We start from the raw sequence: 22,256 nt of genomic DNA, 5'->3' as shown, positions 1-22,256 counted from the left end.
CATAATGATACCTACAATGTGTGTATGTATGTAATATGTGATGTTTACACCAAGAACGTGTAGGAAGAACGAGATAAAACAAACCGTGCGATGAGTCAAAATATTTAGTGTTCTACAAATGTATCATTGAATGTAAGTAAGAAGACTTTAAGCTACAATTTGATTCAAAATGAGGAAGTTCAGTGCTACGGGAAATTGGATATAAAAATATTTTCTTGCACGCGGTAAAAATAAGAGCATTTAATTGTGCGGTGATGTTTCTCAAAAATGTACAAAAAACAAATAAAAATCATTATCATCATCAGTCCCTTTGTACACCAAATGGTGCATAGGGCACTTAATTTGTACACCAACCAATTTAGTGGGAAACTCCTTGATGATTTTCCGAATGTTTGAGTTTACTGTTTACCATATTGATGTGCCATATATATTATATAATTATATATGTATGTATTTTTTTAAAATATATTTTTTATGTTTCTGATCCTATATTTGTGGTGATATACTCATGTGCCTGTGTCAACTAATTGCTAGTCCCATCTCAACACAGGACTTTTAGTTCCATGGAGTTGGGACTTATGTCTCAAATATGTACAATAAACTTATGTATGTAAATAAATAAATAAATAAATCACATCGTATCTTGATCGTTTTTGTTACATGAAGGCGAGATGATCAATCTTACGCTTCAGGTGCCAGTCCAGGGACTAAGAAATATTCTAGTGTAAAAACACCCTTTTAAAGAAATATTTCATGTCGGGAATCGAACCCGAGACCTCTTGCATGGCATGCAGACGTGCTGACCATTGCACCACAAGGTGGACAAAAAAAAGTTTTACTAAAAATCAACTGCTTTAAAACGTCACAAGTTCTAGTGAACGGCTGTTTAGAATCAATTATGTGTTTTGATATGTTTTCGGTTTCCAAGAAGCCATGTTTAGCGTGTTTTCATACGTACGGGGTTAACTTTATAAATGTCAGGACAACTCACCGACGACAACTAGTGGCATCATGTGCGGCGTAATTTCCAAATTACATAGCTTGAAAAATTGTAGCGATGATAACACGATACATATATATATATTTTTTAATATGTATCACTTTGAAAGTCTATTGACAAATAAAAAACAATGAAATTCCTTATTATTACGTTGCACAGTAGCGACCATTTACATACATCTTTGTTGGTTCATTCAAATATGACAAGCTGTAAAACTGGCTATAATTTTAATTAGAGGAAAGTAAGATTTACGGAAGAGCAACAACTAACAAAAATTAAATGTAAAACAAAAAGTAAAGAGAATATAAAAAGTAACCTTTTTAGAAATGCTTTTTTTGGTGGAATACAGAAAAACGTACCTACTCGGCAAATATTTAAACGAATCAAACAAATAAGTTAGAATAAATTCCTTATGTGGTAGAATCCTGCACTTACATGCCTGTGAATATTGTTCAATAAACATCTTTTAAATACCCTAAAATACAACGAATTTGGATTATGTATTTCAATGACAAAGTAAAAACACTTCACTATCTGCAGTACGTACGTTGGAATAAAGAATAATTTAATTAGATATATATTTAGCACATTGGCATTGGTAACGAGTAACACAAGGGATATGTTTCTTGGAAAACGTCTCCTTATAAAACAAATTAATATGCATGAAGGTACACCCAAACGGGCTATTGAGAAGTTTCGATGTAGCTCAGGATATGTTCACATACCTATTTATTACTTAGAATTTTTCATGCAAATTTAATAGTTAAAATGTCATTGCACTTAGTTCTATGAATCTATAATAATATGTTAAATACTGACGCTCCCACATTTCTACGACTTTTGGATATTTCGCAGATAGGTGCATATTATATTTATTAATCCATCAGGTATTCCCGTGTCTTGGCATAATAAAGAATGAAGTGCTATGTGTGAGGTGAACCATATATTTTTTAGTCCCGGAATAAATAATCAGATTGTTGCGTGTTCAGATCACGTCGGGGTCACCATTTATATAGGATTGATTTGCGAGTGCGGATTATAATGATTTACATGGATTAGATTTGAAATATTTATTACTAGAAGTTACAAACTATTACCATATTATTTATCAAAAAGAATTCACAATACAGATAAAACTGGCCGAGGGCTCTGCGCGCAGGAGAGACGAAAGATCGAGAAGAAGTGCAGCAAGCGATGTCTTTCCAACTGACATATAGAACCTCGTTTAAAATGAAGTTCGGTTCGTATCAGATTTGCTAACTGAAAAGGCGTTCCAAGTTTTGGTAACCTAATAATGTTAATTTAAGTACTTCGCTCTACGCTACAACCTTAGTGGCGCTTTACAATTCTTTACGTACACATACGTTCTAAGCTAACAATACATAGTATTAATCTATCTGATTTTAAATTTGAGAGCACGATAAACGAAAGCAGTGGGATTTCAGTTGAGACTGACTGGAACTGTCGATAATTCTCAAGTGTGAAAGCAATTGGTACCAGGCAGAGGGACCGGTTACGACGAAAGCAAGAATGAGTAGATTTTCTTTGACATGTGTTTTCCAAAAAAAAGAGTCCCGATTTATATCTCTAATCATAGCGGGAATTGAACCCGAGACCTCTGCACGGTAGCCAAATGGTTTAGCCACCATAACAACAGAACAGAAAAAAACATAATCATCATTATCATCATCATCAAACCCCTATCCTCACGCGATAGTGCCTAAGCCACCGAATTGCTACAGTAAATGCAGTATTTCTAGATCATCTGTTATAGAAAGATAAGGCGATCAGTCTTACGCTTCAAGTGCTAGTCCAGGGACAAGGAAATATTACGGTGTAAAACAATCTTATAAACAAATATTTCATGTCAATCAGGAATCAGGCCCGGACCCTTTGTTTGGAAGGCAAACGCGCCAATCACCGGACATACTACAAAGCGGACTTTACTTCGTCGAATTCCTTAATCAAGATTTTTCCTAGACATCGAGTCAAAAACGTTAATGTCGAAAAAGGAGAAAAAGTAGTCATGCAAAAAGGAAAGGTTAATTTAATCTCAGTCAGTGAAGAATTCACTTCCCTCTTTTCTCAATCCAATTAAGTACATATTATGTACTTCTGCATTACTTTCTTTCAGCACAAAGATGCTTAGGCTACCAGATTACAGAGAGCTTCTTCAGGCAGCTTTTCTCGTTGGGCAACGAGCAAATTTTCCGTGTATGTGGGCACCGCCAAGAAGACTTATGTCCTCAGTTGCGGTGTGCGGTATGTGGTGGGCAAGCTATGTAAAAAGGAACCGGATTGTAAACCGTGATAGTTTCATAGACTCGCGGATCAAAAGTCCGAGGTCCAAACTCTGCTTGTCATTTCTTATAATTCAATTCTCATTTTCTATATGAGAATTGAATTATAAGAAATGTATTACTCATAACTCGTTGAAAATTGTCTAGAAATTATATTTGGGGATATTTATTTTTAATAAAAATATGTATTTAAAAAAACATAATATTTTTACAGGTACTCTCATAACGCAATTCAAACTAACGTAACTACCTTTATTTTATAACACATGCAATAAAAAATATAGGCTTAGGTACTGCTATTTTATTTCTTTGAAAGCATCATAAAATTTAAAAGGTATGCCTTAATTCAATGATGTCACACGTGCAGACGGAAACTCAATAAAAATGTTCAGAAAAAAGATGTGAGTGTAACTTTTGACATAGTGCTATGAAACGTATAAGCTTTGTGAATAAATAAAATAAATTATACTTTTTCCTGCAATAACAATTATGTAGGCCACTCACATTCGAATTAAATTATATGTAAATGTTGATTTGTTCCCACGACTCATTACAATTAAAATATGAAAATTAACAAGTGATAGAGTAAAATTAAAGTTCAACATAAATACGCTTTAGCGGGTGTTTTAAATGCTCGCATTATGTACAGTTAGATAACAGAAATGAAAACATTTGTGAAAAAAATGTGATCACCCCCATTTGATTTCGGCTGAGCTTTATTAGGTCAATAGCAAAACTTTGCGATTACCCTTTTATCAGTTCTTTCGAATGGTGCAGACCAGGAACTTTTTGCCAGAGCATAACACTCTGCTTCCTGGCCCATGACCTACGGTCGTTACGAGGAGCACATTTAGGCAGCCAACAGTAGGGTTCAGGGCCTATTGGGGCTGTCTCAGCTCCGAGCCTTGCCGATTCATCAGCTGCCTCGTTACCGTCGATGTTTGAGTGTCCAGGTACCCTAAGCAACGATGCATCACTATCTTACTAGACTACGGAAGGACATCTATCATAAATTGTTGCAACCGTAATATTATAATGTTTGGAGTATGAATTAACATATTTCCCACGAATTAACAATAAGTACATTAAATTAATTGAATATTTGTAATACGATATAATCGATACAACGTTACATGATGTTATTTAAAATGATATTTTTAATAACCACGGGTAACTAGCAACGAGGAACTAAATTTGATAAACATAAAAAAGCCTCTTTTTTTTGCCCCGCAACAGGCCAAGAGGCCCAATTACAGCGGTGAACCATAGCACGAACACCCAGGCTTAAGAAATATCATTTTTAATTTTCGTGTTCTCACCTATAATTTGTAAAATAGAGGAACTTGGCTATCGAGATAAAGAAATTAATAATACCTTGCGTGCATAGAGTTTTTAACGACAGTACACAGTAGAAAAAATAATGCACTACGTTTTTTTATTGATAAATCTTATCGGACAATTTCATACACACGTCACACAAGTATTATGAATCGTTATGTTGTTGGCTCGAGGTCGATGTTGGAATTACCTAAGCCCATCAAAAACCCAAATAAGCGCTATATTTTGTGCTGTCATTCCAAACTCCTAAACAGTCTTTAGATTTTAAAAAATATATACAAGGGAAACAATATTAAATTTTTATATTCCATTTCTTTCACACCAAGAACGAGAGGTTGTCCTTTTTTTGGTGTGGTATTTTGTTTCGTTTTTCCACTTGAATTTTTGGCTTTGTAGATATGTATTAGGTATTTACTAAGCGCAAACCAAATGCCGCCTGATGCTTGCATAACAACCTATTCTCCCTACTAATGCCAATCGTGGCACCTCACTAGAGCCCAAAACGGCAAAATTCTGAGTTTTGATTATAGACGTCTCTGAAGAATCTCGGGTGAGCGGTGGTTTGACTTCGGAAGGAATGAAAAAAAGAACGGACGCAGCAAATTTCGGTGAGAATAGTCATCAAGCTGAGGTTGGTTAGCATGGCCATGTACTGCGGATGCCTCCTAAAAGCCTGAATCAGAGTTGCCTACTTTACGAGGCATCAGGTTCTCGATGTCCAGGACGATCACTGCTGACTGTTTGTCGGCAATTTATTTTAGAACCACGGGACGCGAACCTGATTTGGAAGGGTTGGCTGGGAGCCGACACAGATGCCTGGACGATCTTCGTGTACATTATAATATGTCAACTAGATATATTATTTACATTTTAAAAATGTTTCTGTTTACAAGATATTTTCAATAAATACATTTTTAAATGTACATACTACGTTACCCAGATTTTTTTTTACTATATGTACGGCCTAGGCCAATTACAAGAATTACATAAAGAAACATAAATACAAGAAACTGGACAAAAAGAACATAAAACGATGTAAACAAGGATGACAAACAAGGGCAATACAATAATGGTATACAATGTATTCATAATATACGAAAGACATATACGAAAGACATAAGATTTCGAGCTAAATCATGCCAACACTGTTTTAGTAGCGAAGAGATCTACGAAAAGCCAGAAGATCTCTTTGACGAATTGACTAGTCTACACATTCTGGACATTGGAGCATAAAAACAAAATTTGCGCTTAGAAGATTTAATAATTAACAGATTATGACCTCCGGTGACATGGTTGGGGAACATGAAAACAAATTGATTGCAAGAGAGATGGGACATCACTTATAGCATTGAGTATTTTGAAAATGCATATAAGGTCCATCTCGGTTCTACGTTTCTTCAATAAAGACAGATTAAGAGATTTCTTTATTTTAATATAGGAATAATGACCTCTTTGTAACCTAAGCAACCATGCCACTTTTCTTAGAAAACGGTGTTGGACCAACTCGATATCGTCAATATAAGTCCTGTAGAATGGTGACCAAATAGGAGAAGCGAATTCCAGATGAACTCTTCAAAATATTTCACATTAAATAAACGTTTTTTTTTACCTACACTTTGTATCCACTAGCAACTATTCTGATAATACCTACCCGGTGGGTGTTTTTGTTATGATCAAGGATTCGATTATAAAAATTAAGTACTTTGTTTTGGACGTTACTGAGATGTTGAGATAATGGCGGCGCGCGGTGGCGGTGCTCCTAATGCATCCTACCGAGAGTGCGATAAGCTTTGTCCGGAGGAAACACGGGCAGAGTACCTGGCTCTATTAACGCCATGCAGAGGTCCCACTAATCCTCGGAGAGGAAATCGTAATTAATGTTGAGGCACCTCCAGGATCCCGCCCCTCGCGTAGTCAGCAGCTGAGCTATTTTGTTTTATTGCCCCGTAATTACCGTTTTCGAGAATATTTGATAAATATTTTTATGGTTTTAATTCAATCGAGATACTCCCATTATCGGGCATTCTCGTGAGATGGACGGAACTCCCCGCAGCTAAACAAATTTGCATCGCTCTTGAGCATTCCGCGGATTCGCGGTACCCGCTTGCCACGGGGTACCTACCTCGTACTAATGGAATAATTAGCAGTAGCATTTTAACTTTAAAGCGAAACATGATTAGCTTAAAAAAATGCGAAAAAAGTATATAAAATGAATAAAATTCTAAGCCGAAATTTTAACAATATTTTGAGTATGTCCACGTATTTTTGGACAGGCTGAATTTTCTCCCTAGGGAGTTATCAAGATATAAATTAGTTGCACCATAGAGGAAAAACATTTTTAAGAAGGGAATAGGAAAGTCTAGGCATTTACAGGGCTTATGACCCCTCATTGGCTGGTTTAAGTGGCCACTTTGTACACTGTGTAACATTCACCATTTTGCCTATGTTTTAACATAAAAAAGTCACATTTTTTTCCAGCATAAGAAAAAAAAATAAACAAAAAAGTCTCGTTGGCAAGTGGAAAATTGCGCACTGTACGAAAAAAATAATTCAAAAACAATTTTTTGAGTTCGTACAAATGTTTGTAGACGAGGACTAAATTTCACCCCCTAAGGAGTTATTAAGATTAACATATTAAACCAACTAATTACAGATCTCTAGCCCTGTAAATGCCTAGACTTCCACATTTGCTTCTCTTAAATGTTCTCCATCTCTGTTGTAATATGTTAATCTTGGAACATGAATAAGTCGACAAACCTAAAAGAGTATTATTTATCATTTAAAAATAGCGTATAGCAAGCTTTGTTATTTTCATTAGCATGCTAACAAAATGTTTGAAAATAGCATTGATTTCCACAACGAGTACCATATCTACTCTTCTAACTGCGAAGTTAATAGCGTGTAACCGCTCGCTCTTGTATCAAACATTCTCAGACAGATTCTTACACATTCTCACCCAGTCTGACTAATTAATACGGATCGGTCTATTTTATTTCGGGCACCATACTTATACTAAATTCATTCTTAATCTCATACTTAATTTTTTGATAGTGAAAAACTGTACTGTCGTGTTCTTGCTAGAAACCACCGGAAATATCAAATCGTTACGTAAACAAATCAGACAAAAATGTACCAGCACATAAAAAAATTTAGAGCAAGTTCATTTAAATCTTAATCATACCTGAATTGATTCCTGTGTATATAAATGTTTAAAAACAAATACTGTGTACTAAAGCAATTTTTTTTTTCTGGTTTTTATAATTATTATAATAATAATACTTTATAGTTTTATTCCACTTTTATTTTTATTTTTTTTAACCAGTGACCGGGTTTCGTCGTGACCGACATCGTCAGACTGGTGTCGGTCACTATGACTCGCCTACAATCTGTATTGAATGCCGCAGCGAGACTTATTTTCGGAATCTCTAAGTTCAGTCATATCACTCCACTACTTCGGGAACTACACTGGCTACGTTTTCCACAGAGGGTCGAATACAAACTCTGTTGGCTTATGTATAAGTCACTGCACAACTCGGCTCCGGAATATCTAAGGGAACTATGCATTCCAGATGAACTAGCTGACAGGCGTCTCACGCTTAGATCAGCTACGTCTACGGCGAGAGGAAAAGTTATTATACCTCTACGCAAACAGCGCACTAAATTTGGTGAGCGCGCATTTGCGGTCGCAGGCCCTATGGCATGGAATGCTCTCCCAGCAGAGGTGCGAGGCTGTGAAAGTGAAGTGATGTTTCGGAAAAAACTTAAAACCCACTTGTTCTCTAAATCATTTGAATAAATCCGTAGCACGTGACAACAAAATAAATTATTTTAATCAAATTACAAATTTAAAGCTTCAATTAAATTAACTTAACAGTAGAATCACCATGTAAAGCGCCCTTGAGGTATTTTATTACGAAAATGGCGCTATATAAGTTATCCACAATAAATAAATAAATAAATAGTAATTTTTTTTTAAAAATAAAAGTGGAATAAAACTTAAAAGTATTTTATTTCAAAATGCAGTTCCACCAAGAAATTTCAGTAGAAAAACTCAAGGTATTTATATTGTTTTATTATTTGTTATACTTATCAAATTATAAAACGTTAAAAGTTTATTTAAAAAAATGATTTCAAACCCTACAAAATCCTACAAAAAACTTTTAAAATGTTTTTTTTTTTTTTTTCATATTAATTTAATTTTACTGAAATATGTTTTAAACTTTCCTTAGATAAATATGATTTAAAAGGACGACGGGAATTAGTTTCAAAACAAACAAACCAGCCAGAAGCCAACTGTCGTTAAAAACTAACTTTTTAGTGTTATGCTGGTTATTGACGTAAAAAAATAATATAGAAGTACTTAGGAGTTTCAGCAGTTCATTTATTTATTACATACATGTACTTTATTACACATTATTTGAGTCATAATAAGTACAAATAAACTTTTTATGTTTTTTTTTTTTTTTATCTACTACATTGAAGTGTTTATTTTAATACAATATATATTTTTTGTAAAGTAAAAGGCACTACGTGCCGTGTATATTAATTGATAAATAAAGAAATCCCAACTCCATGGGGCTAAAAGTCCTTGCTGCTTTTGAATTTCGGTAGATACGGGAGTAAAAATAAATTTTAATTCTCATATATTTGAATTAACAACCGGGCTGAAACGGTTAACGCTGAAATTATTTGTTTTTTTTAAACGTATGCTTTATTTTCTTTCCTGAATAGTTATTTTATAGGGCTCTGTTTGTCGGTGTACAGTCGCATTCATATGAATTTATTGAATGTAATAAAAAATATAAAAATTGAAAAGTATATTTAAGTGTTTCCTGTACCAAGGTGAAATAATTTGATATAATCTAAGCTTTATGAATACCTTTTGCTATTTTTTTTAACGAAATTTAACTAGCGGAAAAATGAAAGAAATGTGGAAATTCAAACAGGCAGAATAAGACAGATTTTAATATGATCACAAAAACCAGCCAATGACATTTCATATTTCCTTCATTCAATAAAATAGTCATAAATAAATCGTATTTTTAACTCTTCCGACGCGGAAGTGGGCAAAGAAATATACAATTTGCATCATTTGTATTTGCGCCATTTGTCAAGTACCTAAGGTCTTTTCTCGAGCACATAGTATTTGGTTCACCTTTTACAAGGATGCAGCCAGGGCACAATATTTCTTCCTAAAAGCAACCTTCAGTTGCCGTGCGTGCCCGAATGCGTTCTGTTCTCATGTCACGGTACCCTTTGGTGAAATATTAAAGTTACAGCCGATAAGCACATGTTCCGTCACGGGTAAACTTTAGATTTCACAACACTATTGAGCATTAAATCCTTTGTCAAGGCAAAGGTGGCGATTAGTACCGGGAGAGATTTGTCGCCTTTTTAACATTTTCACGTGGAAGGTAAAAGAAATACGTTTTAAACAAGAACAAATAAATGTTTAAAAGTTATTAGATTATTAAAATATTTCATTCAAAATCAAATTTAGGACTGACGTCAAACTATTGTAAATTATCTGTTAACGTGTCCTGGGCTCTGGTTACAATGAAAAGTTAACAAAGTTATCTTCGATTGTCTATAAAGAATAACTGATATATGTGTACAAAAATGAGTATATTTGCATGAACATTTAAAGTGTCTTTATTTAAATTATTTATTGACAATTCTTGATGGAATTTCATTGTAATGATGTAATAACTTATATTTACATATAAGATATTAATTTTAAAATACTTAGTACACTTCCACTTATTTATTTGACCAATTAGTGCTTTTCAACTTATTTTCAAATGTACCTACATTTAAGTTAATATTTATTTTTATATAAATTATTCTTACACTGTATAATATTCACCAGTCTGAAGATGCACATTAGAGGGTGAAAGCGCTAATTGGACAAATAAGTAAGTGGAAGTGTACCAAGTATTTTTAAATTAATAACGTATGTGTAAATATAAGTAATTAATTTAAAAATACTATATCTTTGTCGGTATCCTATAATTGAACATGTTTGGAAGAAAAATTGTAAGCATATTCTGCTTTTCATACAGAAAACTTAATTTTACTTTGTAGATAAAATTGACGATAAATGTTAACTTCCCATTGTAATCGGGGCCCTGATATTGAGTTATAATGAGTGCTTCTAGTCTCGACACGAATTCGAGTCTTGAGGCTGAGACGAGACTCCGAGACCAAGTCTCGAAATTTCGAGACTCTTCTAGACTTTTCGATACTAATTATAATTCTAAAAAAAAACAGTGAATGTCGTAAATAAATCAAATCATAGCATATTTTAATTAAACATTATATTTAAATTAATACCAAACACACTTAACAACTATCCCTATATCATCAAACACAAATGGATCAAAATATCATAAAAAAAATTAATAAAATAACGGAAAAATCTTATTAAATCAATAACTATTTAAGCGTAAAGCTCCACACAGAACTAAGGAAATATATGTGAAGCTTTAGCATACTATATTCGAGCAGTGCCACCTCTATCCAGATCAGTCTAAAAATTGTACTGAAGTAGCAAATACGTAATTTTTTTTTAAGAACGCAAAGACACTTACATGTTTTCAATTAGTTTGATCGTATTATGTAGACCTATGCTGCTAAACTATTAATTTATTCTGAATATGGCTTCTGCAATGGTAGCCGAAAAGTTGGAACGAATCTAACTTAGACGTTATCAACCAAAAAAAAAGAAACATAAGATAGCAACGCACTCTTTTCCTCCTAGAGAGCGTTCAGAATCGTACTGCAGATTTCTAAAGTTTGAGTCTCACATGGAAGCCTTAGTTATAATACGTACAAAATATTTTTTAATGAAATCTTTAGAAGAAGAAACCCGCGAATGGACGGACGATATCTCAATTTTGATAAAAAAAGTTATTTTGATTTTTTTGGTGTATGAACATTAAAATATCTGAACTAATTACATTTTATTTGAAATTGATTGAATGATTTGCAATGATATGAGTTATCGGGAAAACAAATGTTATAAGTTACTCACCGGTATCCATAGCAACAAGCGTCAGCGTATATTCTGGTTGCGTCTCTCTATCCAAAGCTCTGAGAAGCGAAATCTCCCCCGTCGAAGCGTTGATCCTGAAGAAATCCGCATCCCCTTCCTTGATGAAGTATCGCACTTGGTTGTTGAAGGGAGGAGTATCGGCGTCATACGCCTGCACAGTTATCACATAGCCTCCGTTGGGAGGGATCACGTTCTCCATGACGAAGGCTAAGTAAGGAGAGTCCAGAAACGTGGGAGGGTTGTCGTTGATATCCGCCACCGTGATGCTTAGTTCCGCGGTGTCGGAGCGGGCGCCACTCGCGGCTGATCCCGCGCAGTCCTCCGCCCGTACCCTCAGGAGGTAGCGAGACTTCCTCTCGTAGTTGAGGTTTTTGGCTACTCGCACCACGCCGCTGTCCTCGCTGATGCTGAAGTCTCTGTTGTCGTCGCCCGATGCTATGGAGTAGCGCACGCGGCCGTTGGTTCCCTCGTCGATGTCAGTTGCAGAAACCTAAATTAAAAAACGTTTTATTGCCTAAGTACCTATGTGCCTCACTTGATTGAATTCTATCGTAAAAAAAACAAATAAAAAATTTGTGTGTAGGTAAATTAATTAAAATAAAAGACATGTCAGAATTCAATTTCAAAAATCATAATCGATTTGCTATATCAGATATCAGATTTGCTACATTTTAATTGCGAAAAAAGTGAGTAGGAACCTATGCCAATGAAATAAATAAGTCTAAATAAAAACTGAAATAATTGCAATGCATCAGTTTCATCATCATCATCATTCGCTTTCCGCACCTAATGTTCCATAGGTCACTGAATTGGTACACCAATTGCAGCGTACCTTGATCATTTTTGTTACGTAAAGGTAAGATGATCAGTCTTCAAGTACCAGTCTAGGGGTTATGAAATATTTTAGTGCAAAGACACCCTTTTAAATAAATAATTCATTTCAACAATGTCGGTAATCGAACCCGAGACCTCTTGCATGGTAAGCGAACGCGCTGATCATTACACCACAAGGCCGACATTAGTTTAGTTTTTAAACATCTTTTAAAACAAAAATCATAAATATCGTATATTGTTTCATGATTAAAGATCAACAAAGGAGATCGAAGCATTTTAAGTACAGGTAAACGTCGTTTTACGCCGGGGTTCCGTTCCAAGAGACACCGGCGTTCAAAAATTCGGCGTAAAATGAACACAAATATAATGAAAGATATAAGGTTAGGTTCCGTGTCAAAATTCTAAGAAAAATTTAACATGTTTATTTAATACATATCCTATTTATATCCAAAATAAATTATAACTGTATTCAATAAATACAGTTTGAATTCGTTAACAAATTATGTAAGTAATAATCTCTTGATATAAATGTTTTTTTTTAATAATAACTCACCAGTCGGTGCCTAATTGAATTCTCACACTTGAAAATAGCATCCAATTTCATTTACTCTGATTGTTACTTTTTTTCTTGCAGAATCATAGCATAAACTACATATATTTTTATATTTGTTTTATTTTAAAAATAATAAAATAAAATAATAAATCATACCTTTTTATTTTCAGTAAAAACAAAACAAAAACTAATTCGGAAACAATTTCACACACACAATAGGCTGTTTGAGTACAAGGTAATAGAATAAAACAACACGTAAAAGAGTGTCTGCTATTAGAATCGAGGCGCCTACTGTCGTCTGGTGTCGGCCGACGTTTACCTGCATCGTAGTTATGACACACACTAAAATAAACATTTTGAATTATATATTAACGAACCTGTAGTACACTGGCTCCGATGCTTGCATTTTCCGCTACAGACGCGCTGTATTGTTTCGGGTCAAACACAGGACTGTTGTCATTCTCATCCAGCACGTGAACCAGCAGCCTCATGTGGGTAGCTCTCGGCGGGTCCCCGCGGTCCTTGGCTGTCACCTCCAGGGTGTAGGCGGCCCTCACCTCCCGGTCCAGCGGCCCGGCCACCCTCAGGAGCCCGTCAGCCGCCCCGAGAGAGAAGCTGGCCCCGACCCCAGGATCAGGGTTCAAGGAGTACTCGATGTAACCATTCCTTCCTTCATCCCTGTCCACTGCCTTTATTGCCATGACGACTGTGTTCAGGCCAATGTTCTCCGCGACGGAGGTCTCGTTAGGGGTGACGAATTCTGGAGACATGTCGTTAACGTCTTTGAGAACAATCGTGACCTATAAAAAAAACAGTACAGTTAGCTCATGCATAGATTCAGAATGCTGCGCCGGGCGCTATTGCCACAATATGTATCTAAATAGAGAAATCGATACAGTTAAATACAAATATATCCGGTTTTCAAGAGAAAGGAGCATAAGTCACACCGGGGCCCCGATTCATTTAATTGTTTACAAACAGTTTATAAAAAAACAAACCAAGACACATGAATAGAGGTCGGAACAAAAAATATCTTAAAATTTAATGACTTTTTTTGCAACATGTAATATAAGAATGGGGATTTAACAGAGTTATATTTAATTGTTTATAAAGTGAAATCAAATTTTCCATACGAAAATGTGTACAATTGTATAAAAATTTGGAGTATCCTTTTTGGTAATAATATTTTTTCAAAAAAAACAATACTAATTGAAATGCAGTTTTACTTTATAAACAATATTTCTAGATATATGTTGGTTAGCTTTCCATTATTCTACAGGTCCTGAATAATTAGAAATAATCAATTAAATAATATGCTTGTTAGTTACCTAGCAACTTAACTTTGATAGTAAATTTCTAACTATTTTAACCAAAGTTACTTTATATTTGAGGTGATTTTCCAGGAATGTATGAAATATGAAACATTTAAATATTTTTTTTTTTAGTTGCTGTAGGTAGGTACTGTAAACCGTTATTTTTTTGTTTGTTGAAAATATACTTTAGTTTTTATTATTCATCCGAAGACCTTTTTTGATTTCCAGACAATTGACTTAATGTCGTAAATAGCATGTCTTCGTCTTCTAACGGGAATCAAGTTGTGTTAGGGTGTGATTTGAAAACAATATTTCCACGGAACCATAACCCGGTTAAATAAAATATATTTTCTTAAAGAAATTAAGGTGCGATGGAACTGATTATCAATTCCCATGTATAATACTGTAATATATTTCTTCTAAGAATGTACTACGGGGCTACGCAAAGCTGCGCTCCGTACTCCCTTATGATTAATATTTTGAACCCCAAGTGTTGTAAGATTTAAAAGGCCTTATGTTTTTAAAACATACTTATTTTTTTTATAGAAATTAAAAGAAGAAGTATAAAAATTGAAAAAAATATAAATTTTCAGGCGTTGCCTAGTGTGGGGGTGAAATATTTCAATTAGATGAATCTCACCCGCATAAATAAAGCTTTCAGCTCTTTAACTTCACAAACATGAACTGATGAAAGAACTGAAGGAATATAGATGTTCAAATACGGGCAGAATGGTGAGTGTTACACGGTGTGTAAAGTGGCCACTTAAACCAGCCAATGACAAGTCATAAGCCCTGTAGATGCCTAGACTTCTATATTACCTTCTCTAAAATGTTCTTCATCTCTGTTGTAATATGTTAACTTATTTATCTGTTTTAAAGTATTGAAAAAAACATTTAAACAAAAAAAAAACGATTATTCATAAACTCCGACCTAACTAATATGAGCTTGATTTAACATTTTTTTGGGTGTATTTTTTTTTATTCATTGCAAAAAATAAGTATAGGTACATATTTAGTAACAGGGAATCTATATAAAAATAGTGAATAGAAAATGAAAACGGAGTGCTCTCTGTTTAGGATATTCTCCATTTAACATGGCTCAGCTTGTTCTAAGATGGAGATTTTTTTATATTTTAAAGCATAAGTAGGTACTATACTAATATAAAAATAACAATAACAAAAAAAAAAAACTAAAAACAAAAACTATTGAATTATAGTTGCCTAGCTAATTAAATATAAGAAACTAAAAATCTTTATTATACAAATATAAAATATTTATATGTGCCAAGAATACATGTTACTTAAACATAAATAATATAGTATAGTATAAAATTAAAAACAAATATAAAGTAATGAAATACATAAAATATAAATAATATGTGTACCAATTATATAAAGTACTACGTTTATTGATCTACATGTATTTTTCAAAAAAAATCTCTCGCTACACTATTTATATGTGCAGTTATTTTTATTTTAAAATTACTATACTTAGAAGTTTTTAATTACTCATTCCTTAATACTTGAACTTTGTGACGGCAAGTGATAAATATATTAAAAAACACATTGAATTGAATCGAATCTAGGATACTTGGTATGACAAGCGCGTTTATAACAAAAATTTAAGGATTTACTTTTAATAATTTATACAATGATTTAATTGGTCTTACTAAACAGTGTTACTCAGCCACAATGTGTATTACAGAAATACGTACAATAAATAATAATAAAATCGTATTTTTCCAATCTAGTGAAATTTGATGGTCCATTTTATAAAGGGTTTAAATTGCAAATTGAACAAAAAAGGCTTGCAGTTCCACTAAAACCATAAAGCGACAGACCACCCTGTGTAGTACTTGGTCCGTCTTAAATGCGTAGGTGGAGTCATGCGCAGTAATAACATAATTTTCGTCGAAACCCGGACATTTTTAAAAGAACTAGAGTATAGACACCTAGCCAGCATAATCATGAGCATTATGAATGTGGCTAAATTTTTTAACGTTTGAATTTCATCTTAAAAAATGTAGATGGATAAATATATATTAGCTATGACGTTTTTTCAACACATCTAAAATAGACGTGTCGGATAAAAAAGTTCTTTAATTAAAGGTAATATACCATTACGTTAATTCATACGTATTATGACGTGATAAAGAGATATTTTACAAAGAAATATATAATTGAATACACAATGGGTGGCGTTCACCGCGAAAAAATCAAGAGATTTCAATAGGTGCTCAATGAGTCCTCTTATATCATTAAGAAGTTCTTTTGCTGTCAGTTCACTCAGTTACCTCTACTTGTCAGTGTCGAGTATCGAACCACGAGGCTTGAGCTAAAATCAACAAAGTCCTTCGTGATTATTATATCCCGTCACTCCCCGAAGAATTTGTATAAATGAGTGTTTGCTTAAGCGTAAAATGTGACATGTTTACTTTTCCCTCTGTTCGCTGTAAGCTTTGTTAGCTTCTCACAAATTTACATGAATTCATTTACCGGTCTCACATTTCCGTGATTTAAAACAGGCATTGCGTAACGTAAAAAAAAAAAAAATCATTTGAATATACCGTATTTTTCGGACCATACGAGTAAGACGCACTTTTTTACTTTGAAAATTCAACCAAAAATTAGGGTGTGTTTTTTTATAAAAATTGGTAGATAATTTTTGGGGTGCGCCTTATGGTCCGATGCACTAATCGTCGGCAAAATACGATACTCTTATTATATCTGTGTCTGGGCAGATGAAGAATACAGTTCTGTGTGTGGAATAGAACCAGAATCTTAGACGGCTGTTTTTGACTCGATGGCTGCTCTTAGGTAAAAATCCTGATAAAGGAAATAGAGTGGAGAAACGTCCGTCTCGTAGTGTAGTGAGTAACGCGGTTGTCTACCATGTTTGAGGTCCCGGGTTCAATTCCTGGGAAGATTGATATGGAATATTTGTTTATAAAGGTGATTTCCCACTTAAGTATTTCATTGTCCCTGAACCACTTGAAGCATACGACTGATCACCTTACCATCCAGTAACAGATGCTTAAGATACGCTGTATTTGATTTAACAATGTAGTGCCTTATACACCACTGGGTGCAGATAGTGGTTTGATGATGATTGATGATATTCGTATCACTATGACAGTTCGCAAATTTTTGACTGTGTATTTCATGATTCGCTATTATTTCTTTTTGATGATTTTAACATTTACGATTTAAAAATAATTAATTAAATTGGCATCAACTTTGTGGAGTAACATGATTAAATTTATTAAATTAAGTACTTAATTTAATACAATTTGAATGTATTGTGTGTGTGTATTGTTGATAATAACAGTTTATAATTACATCTGTAGCTAGAAGGATCTGTGCTTTCCGAAACTAGTACCTAATTCTTTAAAATAAACTCAAGTGGCCTTAAATCAAAGTGTTTACGTTAATACGTTTAAGACTTTTTAAGATTTAGTTGATGTTAAATGGCGTAGAGAATAAAACATGAAGTGTTTGAAATAAAAATAGTAAAATAAAATGCCGTACTAGGCGTTGCGTAAACACTCGAGTCCTTCTAAGCAAACAGATGCGAACATGGCTTCTCGACCGAACAAGTGTAGAGCCAACGGTTTTGGCTTTTGACCGAGCGTTGAGGTTCCCGGTATGCGGTAGTCTGGGAAAACATTATGTGACAAGTGACAAGCAACTTACTTACCCAATGCATGCCGGGTTTTTTATCTCGTATTTACACAAACCTGGAGGGCGAGTATTCCGTGTCAAATAATACTTAATGATTATGATTCGATGTACATATATAAAATTACGCGGTTTTCATATTAAATTTTAATACGTAGTTTACGTAGGTAATAAATATTTATGTTAAATTACAATTTATAATAGCATATTCACGCTGATCAATCAAATTTTAATTAAAAAATTTAATTGACATATTTATGTTTGGAAATAATTTGTTTTATTACCTGGACCGTGGATGAAAGTCTCGCAGAAGGTGGTTGAGCTTGATCAGATGCAGTAACTACCAAGTTGTATAAGCTCCGTGCTTCTCTATTCAGGAGCCTTCTGGTCATCACTGTCCCGTTCTGAGCAATTTCAAAATCATGGTCGTCATCCCCAGATGTGATGCTGTAAACGATCTTTCCATTGTCTCCTAAAGCGAGAAAATACATTGTTACGGAAGGACATTTTGTTATTATTTTATGTTGATTACTAAGTGTATTTATTTATTTGTTTAAGCCGATCTTTGGCAATACAAACAAATTACATATATAAATTTTGATAACATAATTGCAAAAATGGTGTAAATTGTAACTGCGTATTATCGGAAAGCGTATCTTGGATAAAAATAGACAAGCCTACAAACTGAAGAAATTATAAAATTAACTATTAAGAAATATACTTAGGGCTAAAGACAACTGTATTTTAGTGCTGACTATGGTCTGATTGGATGGGAAGCGGTACTAAAACGACAATGGCCCTAGCAGCTAAAGCCTAAATATGGTTGAAATGTTTCGAGTTAAGAAAGGTGTCGCCGTAAAAAAATGATTTTCTCGTCTTAAGACTATCAAAATAAATCCTTTGAAAGGTTTTCGTTTCAGACTTAGCCGAAAAGAGTTAACTACATAAAATAAAATATATGAGGAGCTTAGATGATGGGGACTGAAACACGTTTCATAAATTAAATCCTTCCATAAGAGTCGACATACTTGTTAACAAGTTTCTACATGGTAGTCCCAAATGGTTGACACTAAAAAGCTCGCGTTTAATAAGCTGTCTTTGGGGAGAAATGGATCTATTCACTCACATGTGTGAACACCCGGTTCGCGTTCCCGGTACCCATACACATGTGGGTACCTTACCTGTGTGCGTATGCGGGTGCGCGTATACGTTATACACACACAACTAGTCCCACTTAGGCAGACATCCCGACTCGCAGGAAAAGAATAATAAAAGGCAGCATTTATTTTATCGATATTTACAATCGAAACGACGGGCTTTTAAGAATATTTTGACATTATCATTTGAAGTGAAATAATATTTTTGATGCATTTCAATTTAATCTCTGTAGATAGAAGCCGAAGGTTTTATGAGTAATACAAACCCACGCTAAGAGATCATGCCTCTTGATAAATGAATGCAAGTGGTAAAACACTCGAACATTGCGTGAGAAAATTAATCATTATAGTAGGTATAGTAGGCTGTCTCACTACGTCAACATACCTACCAAACGCTGTCTTGTTATTATCAAATTTACAGAACAAAAAATCAGTGCCAAGTGTCGTGAGGCATAAATATAACATTGTTTTTACCCCCTTGTTCGGTGGAAGTGTTAGCTTCAATGAGCTCAAATTCTTTCGTGCAATAAAACAGCAAAAAATATATTTATTAAATTGTACCCGCGAAGTTTGTCATTTGTTACTCGTAAATTAAAAAATAAAGCAAAACTTTATTTGTGGCTAGTCCGTAAAGTGCTTCCATCATAACAAATGAACTCTTCTGTAAAATTTTACATCATTTGCGCTGTGTAAGTGACTTTTTAACAAGTGAAAACGTTATATGAAAAAGAAGTGTTTAAAGTAAACAGTCTTTGACAGTTATTGTTTCAAGATCTGTTCGGCCCACTGTGCACTGCTATTGGTTGTCACTTTGGCTCGTCACGCTAGTAAAATTGCGGACAATAATTTTGCCAGGCGTCGACTACTAATCACGCATTATTTATTAACATCATGAATTGCAAAATTTGCTTGAAAAACATGAGCCCAACGAAGACTTTAAAGTGCTCAAGGTGCTATATGAGTGCGCACCATTCATGTTTGGGTACTTCCTCTTCTGTTTTTAAAAGAATGTCCCAAATTTCACGCGGTAACTGGAAGTGTGAATCATGCAAATTGCAGGACCCACGCTCTAGATCCTCGAGCCCTCATGTGATTGCAAGTCAACTCTCTACGTCACCTACTGCGCAACCTTCTCATCCGGCGCCCCCAACGATACAGGCCCCACAAATAGTGTCTTCGGCTCTTGAGGAAAGATTGAGCGAATTGATGAAATCGATGTTCGAGAAATCAATTGACTCCTTGATGTTGAAAATAAAGAAAGTAATTAAAGATGAAGTTAGCGCTGCACTTGATTCATTTGCTTTCGATATTAATAACAAAATTACAGAACTTGAAGGTAAACTTTTGCAATCCCAGGTACGTATTGCCGATCTGGAAAACCAATTCGGTGATCATCAACAGTGGCTTCGAGTAAATAATGTAGAGATATCCGGAGTTCCGGAATTGAGCAATGTTTCACCCCCTGATATCATGATGAGGATTGCTAAGCTCGCTGGAGTGTCTCTGAAGCCTGATGATATCGAGTTTGCACATCGCGTGCAATCTTTTAAACCAGAGGCCGGACGTCCGAAAACCATAATTGCAAAATTAAAAAACCGTCAGCTCAAGGACAATATATTATCTGGTATTCGGAAACACAAAAATTTCTCATCTGCGAACATTGACCTACCCGGTGAACCTAGGAAGATTTTTGTTCACGACCATCTGACTCCATCTAACAAGAAACTTTTTAAAGACTGTAAATTGTTGTGTAATTCTTTAAAGTTCAATTATATATGGGTGAGAAACTGTAACATTTATGTAAGAAAATCCGACGGTTCACCACGAATCCATATTAGAAACGAATCGGATTTTCTAAAACTAAAATTATCAAAACTCGCCGTATAGTGTTATATAATATATTGTATCACTATTTTATCTTTTTTTACATACAACTTTTTACGATACTTCCATTTGCACAATTGTTCTACACACACTTGCACAATCTACCACATACATTTTTATTATTATTAAAAAATCAAATATTCAATATTTCACACTATTTTATTGTCAGAAAACTGTATCCTTATAGTGTACTATCATTTGCACACTTGTCCTGTACACACTTGCACATTCTACTGCACACAATTTTATTATTAAAAAAACAAATATTCTATATCTCGCACTTTTTTATTGTCTTTAAACTGAATCATCATAGTTATGCGCCTTTACCAAGGAGTTTAGTCACATTATTTATGGAATTATCTAAAGGTATATATTTTTCTCAGTTATATTATGTTTATGAAAGGCGATAAATTACAAATTCTTTATCAAAATATAAGGGGAATTCGCTCTAAATTATCTCTTTTTTATCAGAATGTCTTAAGTAACTGTTATGATGTAATTATAATCACGGAGACTTGGCTACGCGAAGGAATCCTCGATTCCGAAATTTGCGACAGCAGGTACGATATTTTTCGCCGCGATCGTGATCGCGTGGAAAGTGGTAAGCTCGACGGTGGGGGTGTGATGATACTGGTACATCGGAGCCTCGGTGCACGGGCGCGTCCCGAGTGGTCGCGAGTGGGTTCGGAGTGCTTGTGGGTTACCATTCCTTCGGAGTCCTTGCGCTCCCGCATGGGTTCGGCTGCGTCTTCTTCAGCTTCTCGCAACTTACATATTTGCTCTTCGTATGCCCCTCCTGACAGCATCAACTATGTAAACAAGGGTAAGAACCAAGTTTTCCTATCTCAACATATATTGCGTTTAACTTCAATATTTGAAAGTGTTTTTGAACTTGGTGGCGATGATTATTATTTTGTTGCGGGTGATTTTAATCTATCCAATATTCAATGGATTTCTTTTGACTCCCCGGTTTATATCCATAAAGGGTCAGCCGAGTTACAGGAATCAGCCAGGAACTTGATCGAATTACTCATAAAAAATAACTTTCGTCAATACAATTTGAATAAGAACTCTAAAAATAATATTCTCGACCTTGTTTTTAGTAATTTTGCATCGGAAGTAAGTCGCTCTAATTCTCCTTTAGT

At 34.5% G+C, this 22,256-nt stretch overlaps 1 protein-coding gene across 1 annotated transcript in view; it reads right to left on the bottom strand.

The window, feature by feature from the left end:
* ft (cadherin-related tumor suppressor fat) overlaps nt 1–22,256 on the bottom strand; it is a 358,439-nt gene that overhangs the window by 34,242 nt on the left and 301,941 nt on the right. The window contains exons 5-7 of the mRNA XM_088231200.1: nt 18,355–18,542; nt 13,457–13,879; nt 11,672–12,182 (exon numbers count right to left, since the gene is read on the bottom strand). Of these exons, the coding sequence (XP_088087326.1) occupies nt 11,672–12,182; nt 13,457–13,879; nt 18,355–18,542 (1,122 nt within the window). The remainder of the gene's footprint in view (nt 1–11,671; nt 12,183–13,456; nt 13,880–18,354; nt 18,543–22,256) is intronic.

Source organism: Micrasema longulum, unplaced genomic scaffold (genome assembly GCF_059751315.1).
Source record: "Micrasema longulum isolate JH-2025_06_02 unplaced genomic scaffold, ASM5975131v1 h1tg000860l, whole genome shotgun sequence".
Classification (NCBI taxonomy): Eukaryota; Metazoa; Arthropoda; class Insecta; order Trichoptera; family Brachycentridae; genus Micrasema; species Micrasema longulum.
Note: the sequence above shows the minus strand (reverse complement) of the source record. Positions and strands in the feature narration are given on the sequence as shown.